Source organism: Mirounga angustirostris, unplaced genomic scaffold, assembly GCF_029215605.1.
Source record: "Mirounga angustirostris isolate CCGP_5_RB_7025 unplaced genomic scaffold, mMirAng1.0.hap1 SCAF_9, whole genome shotgun sequence".
Lineage (NCBI taxonomy): Eukaryota > Metazoa > Chordata > Mammalia > Carnivora > Phocidae > Mirounga > Mirounga angustirostris.
Window position 1 is genome coordinate 129,375,195 of NW_026991717.1, and position 12,458 is coordinate 129,387,652.

The 12,458-nt window shown below is 38.3% G+C and overlaps 1 protein-coding gene across 4 annotated transcripts in view; it reads left to right on the forward strand.

The window, feature by feature from the left end:
- Nucleotides 1-12,458, forward strand: part of SPATA7 (spermatogenesis associated 7) — a 45,212-nt gene that overhangs the window by 28,078 nt on the left and 4,676 nt on the right. For all 4 annotated transcript variants that reach the window (XM_064571457.1, XM_064571458.1, XM_064571459.1 and 1 more), the window contains 5 exons: nt 4,958-5,439; nt 6,553-6,619; nt 7,994-8,109; nt 10,207-10,260; nt 11,631-11,708. In XM_064571457.1, the coding sequence (XP_064427527.1) occupies nt 4,958-5,439; nt 6,553-6,619; nt 7,994-8,109; nt 10,207-10,260; nt 11,631-11,708 (797 nt within the window). The remainder of the gene's footprint in view (nt 1-4,957; nt 5,440-6,552; nt 6,620-7,993; nt 8,110-10,206; nt 10,261-11,630; nt 11,709-12,458) is intronic.

Genomic DNA, 12,458 nt, shown 5'->3' on the forward strand with positions numbered 1-12,458 from the left:
AGTGTTTTCTGATAGTGATATAGTTAAACCAGTTTTCTTTTGATTAGTACTCCCTTGGTATATCTTTTTCCATTTTTTAATCCTAATGTTTTAGGTAGGTCCTAAAGTTTGGGTTTTGTTTTGGTTTTTTTTTTAAGATTTTTTTTAAAGATTTTATTTATTTGTCAGTGAGAGAGAGAGAGAAAGAGAGCACACAAGGCGGGGGAGCGGCAGGCAGAGGGAGAAGCAGGCTCCCCCTGAGCAAGGAGCCCGATGAGGGACTCGGTCCCAGGACCTGAAGCTAAAGGTAGATGCTTAACCAACTGAGTCACCTGGGTGTCCCTAAAGATTTTATTTTATTTTTTTTTAAGATTTTATTTATTTATTTGACAGAGAGAGAGAGAGCACAAGTAGGCAGAACAGCAGGGAGAGGGAGAGGAAGAAGCATGCTCTCCACTGAGCCTGACGTGGGGCTCAGTCCCAAGACCCTGGGATCATGACCTGAGCTGAAGGCAGTCGCTTAACCAACTGAGCCACCCAGGCGCCCCTAAAGATTTTATTTTTAATGAATCTCTGTACCCAATGTGGGGCTCAAACTCACAACCCCAAGATCAAGACTCACATGCTCTACCGACTAGGCCAGCCAGGTGCCCCGTAGTGATTATACTTTTTAACTGAAAGTTTAAAATATTTTTCTATCATAATATAAATTAATAATTATATTTGGGGATAAAAATGGAGTTTGTTAAAAATATATAATTAAATCTATAAATGTAAGATGTTTTCTTTCATTTTTCCTTTAGCCACTGTAACCTATTCTGCCTCCATAAAGTAGTTCATTTATGTTTTATATGTGTGTGTGTATTATATATTTTTTTAAACTTGCCTACACGTTTTATAAGCCTTGATGATAAATATTTATACAAATTCAGATTCAAATTATTATTTTAGGTATATTTCAATAATTAGGATTTATGGTTAATAGTCACCTATCTTAATTATAATCTGCATTTACTGAAAACTTTGCTACAATTAAAAAGAAAATGCTAACTTTAGGGGCACCTGGGTGACTCAGTTGGTTAAGCATCTGCCTTTAGCTTGGGTCATGATCCCAGGGTCCTGGGATCAAGCCCCATGTCAGGCTCTCTGCTTGGTGGGGAGTCTGCTTCTCTCTCCCTCTGTCTGCCGCTCTGCCTGCTTATGCTCTCTCTCTGTCTGCTAAATAAATAAATAAAATCTTAAAAAAAAAAAAAAGAAAGAAATGCTAACTTTAGCCTCTGAGCATATTAGCCTTTTATATACGTGAGATCATATAATCAAAAACCTTTTCTTATAATTGCCCATACACTCATGCTGTTCTTTCTCTCACACTTTGACTCATCTCAGGGGCCTCCAGTACCTTTCCAGTCTGAACCCTGTAACCTCCACACAATTATTCCCTCACATCACTGGTATAGCACTTACTACATGCTATTAAGATTAATTGAATATGTGGATGTGACCCATATTCCTAATTAAATCTATGAAACATTTTTAAAGTAGTATAAAACCATGAAAAGCAAGAGCTATCAATTTCTTTTATAAAATATAATTTGAAACGTTTTTGCAAAACAAGTGTTAATTGAATTTTTAAATAATTTGTACCCACCCTATTCTGCAATTGAATTGATTCCTCAGCTGCTTTAAAATCTGACAGTTGAAGGAGGTTCTGGTTGAGTGTCCTTTGGGCTCAGGCCATGGTCTCAGGGTCCTGGGGTCAAGCCCTGCATGGGGCCCTGTATGGGGCTCATGCTCTCTCTCAAATAAATAAATAAAATCCTTTAAAAATTAATTAATTAATTATTTTTAAAAATCTGACAGTTGGAAAAATCTTTGTATACTATTTCTTCTGACATTATCCCTGAAAAAGATTTAGTACTCAGTTCTCTGATTATAAACTTTGATGTGTTCTTGACATGAAAACCTTATGAGTATATAAACTATGCAGTCATTATCACTTTACATAAATTCTTAAATCACAGAAACAGTTCACAACAAATTGCATTGAACTGTAAAGCTGACTTAAGAAAGTGAAAGTGGTCAAATTACCACCAGAATTTTTGTTCCATTCACATGTAATTGATAAACCCTTTTCTGATTTTAGAACCTTACAGTTATCTGTTTTTCACATTTTGGTGAATTTACCAGTATGTTACATATTTTCTGTGAAAATTATATCCAAGCTTTCTGATATTCATAGCTATAGGAAACAATAATATAATCTCAAAAAAAGCAGATTGGTACAATTGATTTCATACTATGTTCTACTGGTTTCCAAGGAAACAAGAAGTATAGGATACAAGATAGGAATTATGAGACATAAAAATACAGGAAAGTTTCTTGCTTTTAGTCAATTCAAAAGCAATTTTTCCAGCCCATTTCAGATAGATGAGAGTATATTTCTGTCTTTAAAGACTTTGGTGTTTTATTTTGTTTATTAAATAACCATTATTGATAAGAATTTTCTTACAGGCTGGGCGCCTGGGTGGCTCAGTTGGTTAAGCGACTGCCTTCGGCTCCGGTCATGATCCTGGAGTTCCGGGATCGAGTCCCACATCAGGCTCCCTGCTCAGCAGGGAGTCTGCTTCTCCCTCTGACCCTCCTCCCTCTCATGCTCTCTGTCTCTCATTCTCTCTCTCGCAAATAAATAAAATCTTAAAAAAAAGAATTTTCTTACAGGCAGTCTAATGCCTTGTGCATTTCTGCCTGCTCTGATCTCAGCTTGTACTGTTCCTCTAAGTGTAAATAATTCCTGTGATTATTATTTAATAACCCTGTAGGATTTTTCAGATCCTACTTAGAAATTTTTCTCCCGGGAGCCAAACTTTTGTGGTATATAAGCTACAAGTCTTGTTTGGGAGCACTTTTTAAAACTAATATATTGAAATCATTAAAAAAGTGCCCTAGTGATTCAGAATTTAATGCCAAAATATTTCCTTGCCTTGAGTAATTTTGCCTTGTATTTGAGATCAGCTTAGAAAGTACTTGGAAAGGAAATGGTAGGTGACTTGACCTATTTTAGGCTTTAGTTACAGTATGCAGTCTAAGTAAGTCATCTGCATTTTTCTTACTTAGATGAATCAGTACTTCGATTAGTTGACAGTTTCACCATCAGAAAAAGAGTTAAAATCAGTTTAAAATTCCTCATGGTGTAAAAAATCTAAAATACAGGGACACCTGGCTGGCTCAGTCAGTAGAGCATGCAGCTCTTGATCTTGGAGTCAAGTTTGAGCCCCACATTGAGGGTAGAGTTCACTTAAAAAAAAATCTAAAATATATAATTTTCAGATGCGTCTTCATAATAGACAATATGATGTAATGAAGAGCATAGGCTCAGCCTGGTCTGACTCTGAGACCCTGCACCACCTGAGTTTCTTCATCTATGAAATAAAAGTAGTATTTGTATCATCACCACCCAAAAGTTGATGTGAGGATTAAATGAGTTGTGCATGTAAATTACTTCGAACTATACCTTATACATAGCATAGTAACTTACTAGTAGCAGTGATAGAAGTTCTTAATTGTCCTCTTTTATCCTACTCAGTGGCAAGAACAGTACCTTTCACACAGGAAGCACTCAGCCATTCTCTTACTCAGCTTGTTCATCTTCCTCTTGTTTCTCTCCCCATGAGCTTGGAGGGCAGAGGCAATAGCTAACTCCTAGCCATGTCACCTCAGAATCTGTAACTTCCATGTAACTTCCCTCTACCTAATAAAGTGCCTCAAAGTCCTTTAAAGGATACACAGGTGTTTGGGATGCCTGGGTGGCTCCGTTCGTTAAGCGTCTGCCTTCAGCTCAGGTCAGGATCCCAGGGTCCTGGGATCGAGCCCCGCATCGGGCTCCCTGCTCGGCAGGAAGCCCGCTTCTTCCTCTCCCATTCCCCCTACTTGTGTTCCCTCTCTCACTGTGTCTCTCTCTGTCAAATAAATAAAATCTTTAAAAAAAAAAAAAAAGGATACACAGGTGTCCATAAAGCCTGGAATCATACTCATTGCATCTTGGGCATCTAATCTGTAAAAGAATAAAATATTATCTATGTTTTAAGACTTTGTGGATACCCTGTAGAAATGGTTCTTCCAAAATTAAACCAGAAGGAAATGGAGCAGTCCAAAACGTCTTCCCTTTCAGCTTTCCCCACTCATGAGGAGAAGTTGAGAAGTTCCTTTTCATTTTGCCACCACCAACAGCGTGATTGAGAAGGGGATTGGTGTTCAAGAGTGGTTTGGAAATTTTCAGATAAAACTGAGATCTACCTGATCTCAGTACACAAGTTCAAGACCATAAATGTAGGTAGATGTTAGTAATTATTTTTTTTTAGTTTCAGAAAGAAAAATGATTGCTGGGGCACCTAAGTGGCTTCAGCTCAGGTCGTGATCCCAGGGTGCTAGGATTGAGCCCCGCTTTGGGCTCCCTGCTCAGTGGGGAGTCTGCTTCTCTCTTTCCCTCGGCCCCTACCTCCCACTTGTGTTCTCTCCCACTTTCTGTCTTACTCACTCTCTCAAATAAATAAAATCTTTAAAAAAAAATGATTGCGGGGCGCCTGGGTGGCTCAGTCGGTTAAGCGACGGCCTTCAGCTCAGGTCATGATCCTGGAGTCCCGGGATCAAGTCCCGCATCGGGCTCCCTGCTCGGCGGGGAGCCTGCTTCTCCCTCTGACCCTCCCCCCTCTCATGTGCTCTCTCTCTCTCTCATTCTGTCTCAAATAAATAAATAAAATCTTCTAAAAAAAAATGATTGCTATTACTTATATTTAGAATTATATTTTTATATATTAATAATTCAAAACCGTGAACAGAACTTCATATATAGTGCTAACATCTTCAGGAATATATGATCTCTAAACCCACTAAGGCAACTATTTTTGGTGTATAATGTGGAGATTCCCAATTAGGTGAATTTGTAAACATAATTGATGACAATCAAACCAAACGTTCTTAGCCCTCAGGAGAACCACAAGATGAAGATGTGTTAATTGGAGAAGTGAATGGATTTCCATCCTTTACAAGGTCACCAAGGTCACCAGTAACTTCTTCAGAGAGACTACACCTAAATCTACCTAAATCTGATAAAGTCCTCACAAATGGTACCGAGAAGAACTCCAGTTCCTCCGTGTTCAACATGGATTACACTGCCTCTGGGCCCAGGAGAGCATGCTCTGGAACTTCATACGGCAAAGGGCCCAAGAGCACATTCCCAAATACCCATCGGTTTCAGTTAGTTATTTCAAAAGCACCCAGTGGGGACCTTTTGGATAAACATTCTGAACTCTTTTCCAACAGACATTTGCCATTCACTCCACGCACTTTAAAAACAGAAGCAAAGTCTTTCCTGTCACATTATCGATACTATACGCCTGCCAAAAGAAAAAAGGATTTTACAGACCAGCGGATAGAAGCTGAAACCCAGACTGAATTAAGCAGGTATGGCACATTCACAGCCAGTAGTAAGTCCTTCAGGGTGTTGTAGAATTAAATAATATTTCTTATTTTATATCATGTACCTAATGTGTCAGACTTAAGGTCTGGTAGTGCCCTTTTGAACTGGATGAGATTAATGTCACTTTTCCTTTTGTATGTATCACTAGAACTACCTGAGTAATGGTTGAAAAGTAGTTATTAAACTTGTCAAGCTCCTTATAAACAGGAATATTACATATTTTAATTTATTGTTTCAAACATGGTATATGCTTTTAAATATACTTTCAGAGAATCCTTAAAATATGTCATCAACTAGTATTTGTGTAAATATGTCTATAGATTTGTGTTAAAAACGGCAAAACAATGGGCTATCAAGGAAAAAAACACTGTTTCTCTGACTCTCCCTGGGTTCCCTTCCTGCAAATATTCAAACCCACTCTTACATAGCAACAACTCCCCAGGAATAATTTAGCCAAGTGGGATAATTTCTGGAAATTAAGTATAATTTGCCTCAATAATATTTTCATATTTGATGGTGCCTGACACATAATGAATATTCAGTAAAAGTTTGCCAAATGATTAAAGAAACAAACAAATCTTATAAAGTATTAAGTGTTAACTGATTTGTGATTATTGCTCCTGGTGTTATTTAAACAACTATTTACCTGGTCCTAGGTTTTAGTTATTTTTAAGAAAGCAAAAAAACAATTTAGGACTAGTATTCTTTTCTCTGGGTGTAGATAAGAGGTACAGTAATATCAGATGACTCTGCATTCATTTAATCCCAAGAATTAAGGAATGGGGAGAAGTAAGGAAAGCAAGCATATGGTATCCTTTTCTAATTGTATGTATGATAGCTTTTGAGGATTAATAGTTCCCATTTCCCTAGTCCCATTCTATCCAGTGGAAATCTAGCTGCTATTCAAAAAAAAAAGGAAAAATAAGCTGTGTAATCCAAACCATGTCTATTTCCTGATTATATAATTAGAAATTACACATTTTATAAGAATAGATGGATTTCATCTCTTATGTGTGAGAGGTTTTTTAAGACTGTAAACTTATCAGGGTGTTTGTATTTTGAAGGCTTGACAATTGCTCCTTTTTAAAATATTACAGCTTTAAATCTGATTTTGAGACAGTTGACACCAAGAACTTCACAGATTCAGAAGAGAACACAAAGCAGGTAATAAAAATGAGATCTCTTTGTGTGCCACATTGGAATTACAGCTGCTTTAATTTAATAAAATATATATAGCTGTTTGGACTTGAATAATCTTCTGGTGACACTTCTTGCAGATAATGTAGCCAGTATAGAGAAGGACTACCTATTTATACATGGCTGTAGCTCTCTTTGAGTGGCCAGATGGATCCTGCCCAGTCTGGGAAATCATCTGATGCTAGCACTTTTTCTAGATGGTTGGTTGGCTGGCTAGAGAGATGAATAAATGAATAAAATACCTTAAACGTTGCTTTCAAAGATATAGACTTGGATCACTGAAGGAGCCAGAAAAGCTATACGGAAGTTTTTAGTTTCTGTGCCTGTATTTTTTTTTTATTTGCCACTGATTATTGGAAATTATATAAGAATAGATGGTATCATTCTCTTATATTTGCTTTTACTTTTTTCTAGACCATAAGGCTCTTTTTTTATAGTGTTTATGTTTTGAGTGGTTAGCAGTCATTTCTTTTAAAATATTACAGCTTTAAGTCTGATTTTCATATATTATTTTTATTTTCGGTGTATTAATCATACACTTGTGTCCTATTTTAAATTTATGGTTTATAAAAACAGTTTGTCTATTAAAATATCAAACACAGGGGCACCTGGGTGGCTCATTTGGTTAAGCATCTGACTTCAGCTCAGGTCGTGATCTCAGGGTCCTGGGATCAGGAGTCTGGTTCTCCCTCTGCCTCACCCCCCACTCATGCACACTCTCTCCCTCCCTTTCTCTCTCTCTCATGAATAAATAAAACCTTTTAAAAAGAAGTATTTAATAAAATGTCAAACAGATTTCGGGGATAAAAGAATATAATCACACTGAACTTCTGTCTTCTCTTCTGAATGTGGGTAGAGAATTGTCGGTTTCCATCTCAGCCATAAATACCTGTTTGACATGGGCCCTGCCACTCAAAGCTCAAGGACAAATCGCTTATCCTCTGAGAGCTGAATTTTCACATCTAGAAAAACTACTCAACATGTAGGCTCATTGGAGGCATAGGCATAAAGTGCCTAGCCTGAGAAGGCCTCAGTCATGATGGCTATGACTAGCTTGAGATTTAGGAAGACAGCCAGCTCTCTAGACAACTAAATAAACTGAAGCCGAAGTCCACGTTCATGGCATTGTGATCCAAATGCCGATCCTAACCCTGTAAGACTCCGAAGGCCGTCGCCCAACCAGCTGAGCCCCCCGGGTGCCCTGTATCAGCCCTTTTTCCTATGGGATATCTCCCCTCTGCTTCCTTGACTTTTTTGAAATTTGCTATTTTGCTTTATTTCCGCTTTCATGATGTATTTTTGAAGCAAAGCAAAGATTGAGTCTTCTCATTACATCCCCAGGCATCTAATTGTATGACATATGATATCAGAGGAAAAATAGCTCCTTTACCCTTACAAGGGCATGACTTACCGTGGGATGAGAATAAAGATGGCACTCTTCAGCGTTCCTCACCAAGGTAAGCGGGTTACAGAAGTCGCTACAACTGTCTATTTAACTGCTTTCCTGTGTAACAGACATATAATATTTGCAACATAAGTACTACTCTAATTACATGCACTCCAATCTATTTTAGTGTTACACAGTTCAGCGGCAGTGTTAGTTTCACTAAGGAAATTGTACAAAGTAGGTACTCAAGAAAAGTTTAAATGAATTCATTTTGCTAATTCATTAAGAAAGAAAAAGGCGATACTGGCTTGTATTATTTGCCATTGCTATTCCTATGAAAAAGGATTTTCCTGGAGCACCTGGGTGGCTCAGTTGGTTAAGTGTCCAACTCTTGATTTCAACTCGGGTCATGATCCTGGGGTCATGAGATCAAGCCCCGCATTGGGCTCCGTGCTGGGTGTGGAGACTGCTTAAGATTCTCTCTCTCTCCCTCTGCCCCCCCCCCCCGCCCCCTGTACACTTGCACACTTGGAAGGGAGGGAAGGAGGGGGGGAGAGAGGGAGGGAGGAAGGGAGGGAGGGGGGGAGGGAGAAAGGAAGGGAGGGGAAAAGAAGGAAGGGAGGGAGGGGGAGGGAGGGAAGAAGAAAGGAAGGGGGGGGAGGAAGGAAGGGAGGGAGGGGGAAGGGAGGGAGGGAGGAAGGAAGGGAGGGAGGGGGGAGGAAGGAAGGGAGGGGAAAAGAAGGGAGGGAGGAAGGAAGGAGGGGAGGGAGGAAGGAAGGAAGGGAGGGAGGGGGGAAGGAGGGGGGATGGAAGGAAGGGAGGGGAAAAGAAGGAAGGGAGGGAGGGGGAGGGAGGGAGGAAGGAAGGGAGGGAGGGAGGAAGGGAGGGAGGGAGGAAGGAAGGGAGGGAGGGAGGAAGGAAGGGAGGGAGGAAGGGAGGGAGGGAGGAAGGAAGGGGAAAAGGATTTTCCTGAAGACAAAATCTGTGGCAGAAATAATACTGAGGAACCTCACGATTTGAGGATTCATAATTCATGATTTTGAACATTCACCATATGCTAGTGTTTTATCTGTCACTGCCGTGTACTGGCACTGTTTTTAAAAACTATGCATCATATTTAGTAATTACGGAATACTACACCTAGATAAAAATAATAGGTTAGCAAAAATGCCTCTGGTAGTTTCAGCTGTCAAATGTATGTCCAGTGTCAGAGATTGTATATGAGATGAAGAAGGTGTAAATAAAGGACTAGAGATTAAAAAGAGGGCAAGAATGAGGTGTCATAGAGCAGACCAGAAGGCCAGCACATGTGATCCCTCAGAGCCTGCCCAGGGAGACGGCACCTGGCAGGGCTGTGGGCGGTTCACTGCTAACCTCTCTTGTCTTGAAATTCATGATGCTTCAGTACTCATAACAAGATTTATAAGCTAACTCTTGAGCCACTCTGCAAATGAATATAAAGAATGGCCTAAAGAAAGGAATATTTATCTTTTCTAGTAGTTTCTATCTAAAAGAAGTAAAAATATTTATAATCGAGCATACCTGAATAAAAAGATTGGAATTAACTAATGATGACATAACTAAATATTGACAAAATTTATCATGATGACCAACTTAAAACAGTTTTTCATGGGGAAGTAATCTGTTTCCCCCATTATTTATATGTTAACCTTAGTCAAAGTGAAATTGTGTGTACTAGGTAAGTGCTGTAGTCCAGTTTGGAAAAGGATTGTGGGAGCACCGAGGTGGCCCAGTCAGTTAAGCATCCCACTCTTGATCTCAGCTCAGTTCTTGATCACAGGGTGGTGAGTTCAAGCCCCACACTGGGCGTGGAGCCTAGTAAATACATACATACATACATACATACATACATACATACAGTGAATTTGTAGTCAGAAGACTAATTAAAAATATCTTTGCTACTTACTAACACCTGTCCTTGGCAAGTTAGCCAACCATTCTGCCCCCTGGTGAACTCATCAGTCAGTGGAAAAAATAATACCTACCCAATATACCAGTCGGGGTTGTTCTGAATATTAGATCAGATCATGGATATGAAAGTACTTTAAAAATTCTAAAATACATTATTACTAATATATAATATTATTGAATACTTATTGCATGCCAGTCATTGTTTTGTTCAAATATTGTAATTTTCTCTTTCCAGGGCAGTACGTCAGTATTCCCTGCAGCTTCCTCCAGAGAGAAAACTCCACTCTGAGTAAGATCTTTTTGACCTCTTCATTTTGCTTAGTGGAAATCAAGAATTAAAAATCACACAAACTATTATTAAATAAGTCTGGACTGAATACTGATTTCTCTTACAACTAGCTTTGGAGTTCAATCATATAATATACCCTAAATTTGAGAATGATCAGAATTTTCTGAAGTAGTCATCAATCACTTCATCTTTATGTCCAGGGGAAATTTGTCCCTAAGTTAATAATGCCTGCTGGTTGTTTTTTTATATAATTAGTACCCATAAAAATAAATAAGAATAACAAGAGTTTTAGAGAAATGCAGACTTTGGATAGCTCAGGATACCCTTCCAGGAGTTTCTAACCACCAGGTCTTTACAGATAGCATACTTCTATGTTTTAATGTCGTTTTAGTTAAGGTACACTTTTTCAGGGAATATCATCTATTTTATAGAGTTTCATTTATTCTCAAACTTGCTGCTTAAATATTAGAGCCTGAAAATCAGTTTGAAAGTGTAACTTTTTATATAACATTTTAATCTTCTATTATCTAATTTTCTTAATTCTTCCCCTTACATTTACTTATTGAGTAATTGTGTGGTTGCTTGCTACTTACATTTCTATCAATTCACTGATTTCAGCTAATTAAAATCAAATTTATAATAATGTTCCATTTTCTTGTACTAGTTATTAAAATATAAAGAAATGTGCCCACATAATTAAAAATTATCACTGTATTTATATACATAAATTTCTCTACTATCATATTTTTTTTCCTCTCCATACATTTTGAGAAAAAAAGAATAATTTTTTCTGCTCAATAAATTTCCCAACCTTCAAACAAGATGCTCTTCTAGGAGCAGAAGAGGATTTCATACTTGAAGTTCTTGCTTCTCTGGATGAGTTTCGTCTTTCCCCTCCTCTAAGTGCCATGCACAGGGCTCACACCTCTGCTGCTTGACATGGTCAGGAGTCAGGACCTGTAAAATGCTTGTCAAGAACACACACCCCCAGTGGTTCACATTTGGTTGCCCTTTTGTCCTTGGTTGCTCTGTTTTGTTTTTTGTTTGTTTTGTGTGTGGGGTTTTTTTTAGTTTTTTTTATTGGTTTTTGTTTGTTTGCTGTTTTAATTCCTGCTTGTCTGTTAGTACTGAATGGATGCTATACACATCTATGAAATTTTACTTGATTAGGGAACATTTTCTCATCTTTCTTTGCATAATTTAAGAATGTAGACATAAGGGTTTTTTTTATAACATTCCTCTTAAATGTGAGATAGCAGTATATTTGTCCTAGTAGTGGTAGATACTTTTAATTAGGTACTCGTGTTTCCTATAGTTTTCAGTGTAAGTAGGAAATAATTTTTATGCTGTGTACTGCTTTGTTTTCACAGTGAAGAAGAACTGTTATATCTGAGTTTCATTGAAGATGTAACAGATGAAATTTTGAAACTTGGTTTATTTTCAAACAGGTTAGATTTTTTAAATTATATTATGGTGGTTGAATAGTACATTAAATATTCTTCCTTATCATGTTAATTCCTTTAAGTTATTTCTACATATTAGGAAATGAAAAATTATATTGCTTTCTTGGGGAGGACGTATTTAAAAAAAAAAGATTTATTGGGGCACCTGGGTGGTTCAGTCGGTTGAGTGTCTGCCTTCGGCTCAGGTCATGATCCCAGGGTACTGGATCGAGCCCCACATCGGGTTCCCTGCTCAGTGGAGAGCCTGCTTCTCTCCACTGCCTGCCACTCCCCCTGCTTGTGCACTCTCTCTGTCAAATAAATAAATAAAATATTTTTTAAAAATAAAAAATAAAAGAAGATTTATTTATTTGAGAGAGAGAGCATGCAAGTGGGGGGAGGGGCAGAGGGAGAGGGAGACAAACTTCTCACTGAGCATGGAGCCTGATGTGGGGCTCAATCTCACGACCCTGAGATTGTGATCTGAGCCAAAACCAAAAGTCGGATGCTTAACTGAATGAGTCACCCAGGCGCCCCTTAGGGGGACATATTCTTATAATTGATAGCAAATTATAAAGAATGTTTAATTCTTACCGTATAAGGCAAGTTCACAGTTTGGGGGAGTTACAGAAAAGAACAGATTTTATTCATTTAAATACTGTTATTTCTCTTAGATGCAGAGAACAGATTGGTGGTTGCCAGTGGTGGGGGTAGGCGAAATGGGCAAAGGTAGTCAAAGGGTAAAACTCTCAGTTA